Genomic DNA, 1402 nt, shown 5'->3' with positions numbered 1-1402 from the left:
GCTTGACTGTGGGGTAATTTCGAATATTTGTGTTGCTATCTGGACACTTGTAATTTGATCAGCATCTCCTTCAGGTACACAAAGAATATTTTCAATATAGCGCCATTATATAAAAATCCAACATTTACACAAAACAGTCTCAACAAGACAATCAGTGATTTGCAACAATCACCATAATATCCATTAAAGGCAGGTATTAAAGGTTTAGCTACTTTGGTGTAAAGCACAAAGCAAACCGCATTTATGCTCTATTTCCCTAGACATGCTTATGTAATATTTTCAATTAAGTAAGCCTTTTCTTTAACACACACACACACACACACACAGCCTGCTAGTTTGAGAGCAGACGTGGCCCCATGCACTAAAAGCAACATTAACGGCGGCATCAAGAGGACGGCTACTTATTAAATGAAATTAGGACAGATAGTGTTGTTTGCCCTTTTTCTTCTTCCTGCAACACACACATACAGGGATCAGCACATGCCCTTATCTTCAGAGAACAACATATAACTGTGCCATCAGACCCCTTTAAACAAAACTATAAACCCAAAGCAACACAGAGACCAAAGAATAAGGAAGTTACAGTACATGAAGTTATGACCCAGTCCAACGTACCTCCTTGCCGAGCTCTTCTCTGATGACCTGCTGGATCTCCTGCATGCTGCTCTGAGGAGCCCGGCTGTGGAGCACCTTCAGGGTGGACGTGTACTCCTCAGGCAGCAGGTAGTCCAGGGCCCCGAGGTGTTGGCCCACCTTGATGAAAGTCCCCCGGTTGGCACAGCACAAGTCTCGAAGACGTTCTGCCGATCGCAGATGCACCTGCAGGGGAAAAGACAGCCTAAAGTCAGAAACAGGATTGAAGGACTCGAGAATGCAGCAGTTTTAACATTTGGCCTGAGGATGGAGCCAAACAGTGTCTGTAAGGGTTCATCCTCTTCCTCCATTAATGCATTGAAGACGTTTTTGTTATCTGCCCACTGAAGATCATGGTCATTTGTAGAACCAGAAGTACAGTCAATTGTTGTCAGTGAACAGTTGGAGGGATGGATGTGTGCACTATAGTTCACATCACACTGGTGTCTATTACATGAACACATGTCTATTCATAATCCTAATATAGTGCAGTCACAAATGATGATCTGAAGGTTCACTGTATTCCTTCATCACACAGTTTTGGCCCATTGTTGGCTACTAATACTATAATAACATCTGAAAATAAGTTTTTGATCACTGATTTGATGATTTCTTGTAACTTCCGTTCCAGCACTAAAAAAGATAAATCAGGAGAAAGTAATGATGAGAACAGTGTGTGGGCAAGTAGACCAATAGCAATAGCTAAATTGAAGGCCAAACGTCCTCTGCATTAATATTTACATTACATTACATTACATTACATTACATT

At 41.6% G+C, this 1402-nt stretch overlaps 1 protein-coding gene across 1 annotated transcript; it reads right to left on the bottom strand.

The window, feature by feature from the left end:
* Positions 1–354: 354 nt before the first annotated feature.
* LOC104953249 (uncharacterized aarF domain-containing protein kinase 1-like) lies at positions 355–819 on the bottom strand (the record flags this gene model as incomplete). The annotated part of the gene is made up of 2 exons (XM_010780169.1): positions 355–451; positions 616–819. Coding segments are annotated over 2 exons (258 nt in total), but the record flags the coding sequence as incomplete, so codon positions are not given.
* Positions 820–1402: the final 583 nt, after the last annotated feature.

Source organism: Notothenia coriiceps, unplaced genomic scaffold (genome assembly GCF_000735185.1).
Source record: "Notothenia coriiceps isolate Sejong01 unplaced genomic scaffold, NC01 NC01_scaffold00021388, whole genome shotgun sequence".
NCBI classification, from domain to species: Eukaryota; Metazoa; Chordata; class Actinopteri; order Perciformes; family Nototheniidae; genus Notothenia; species Notothenia coriiceps.
This window is presented reverse-complemented; position numbering and strand designations above follow the sequence as displayed.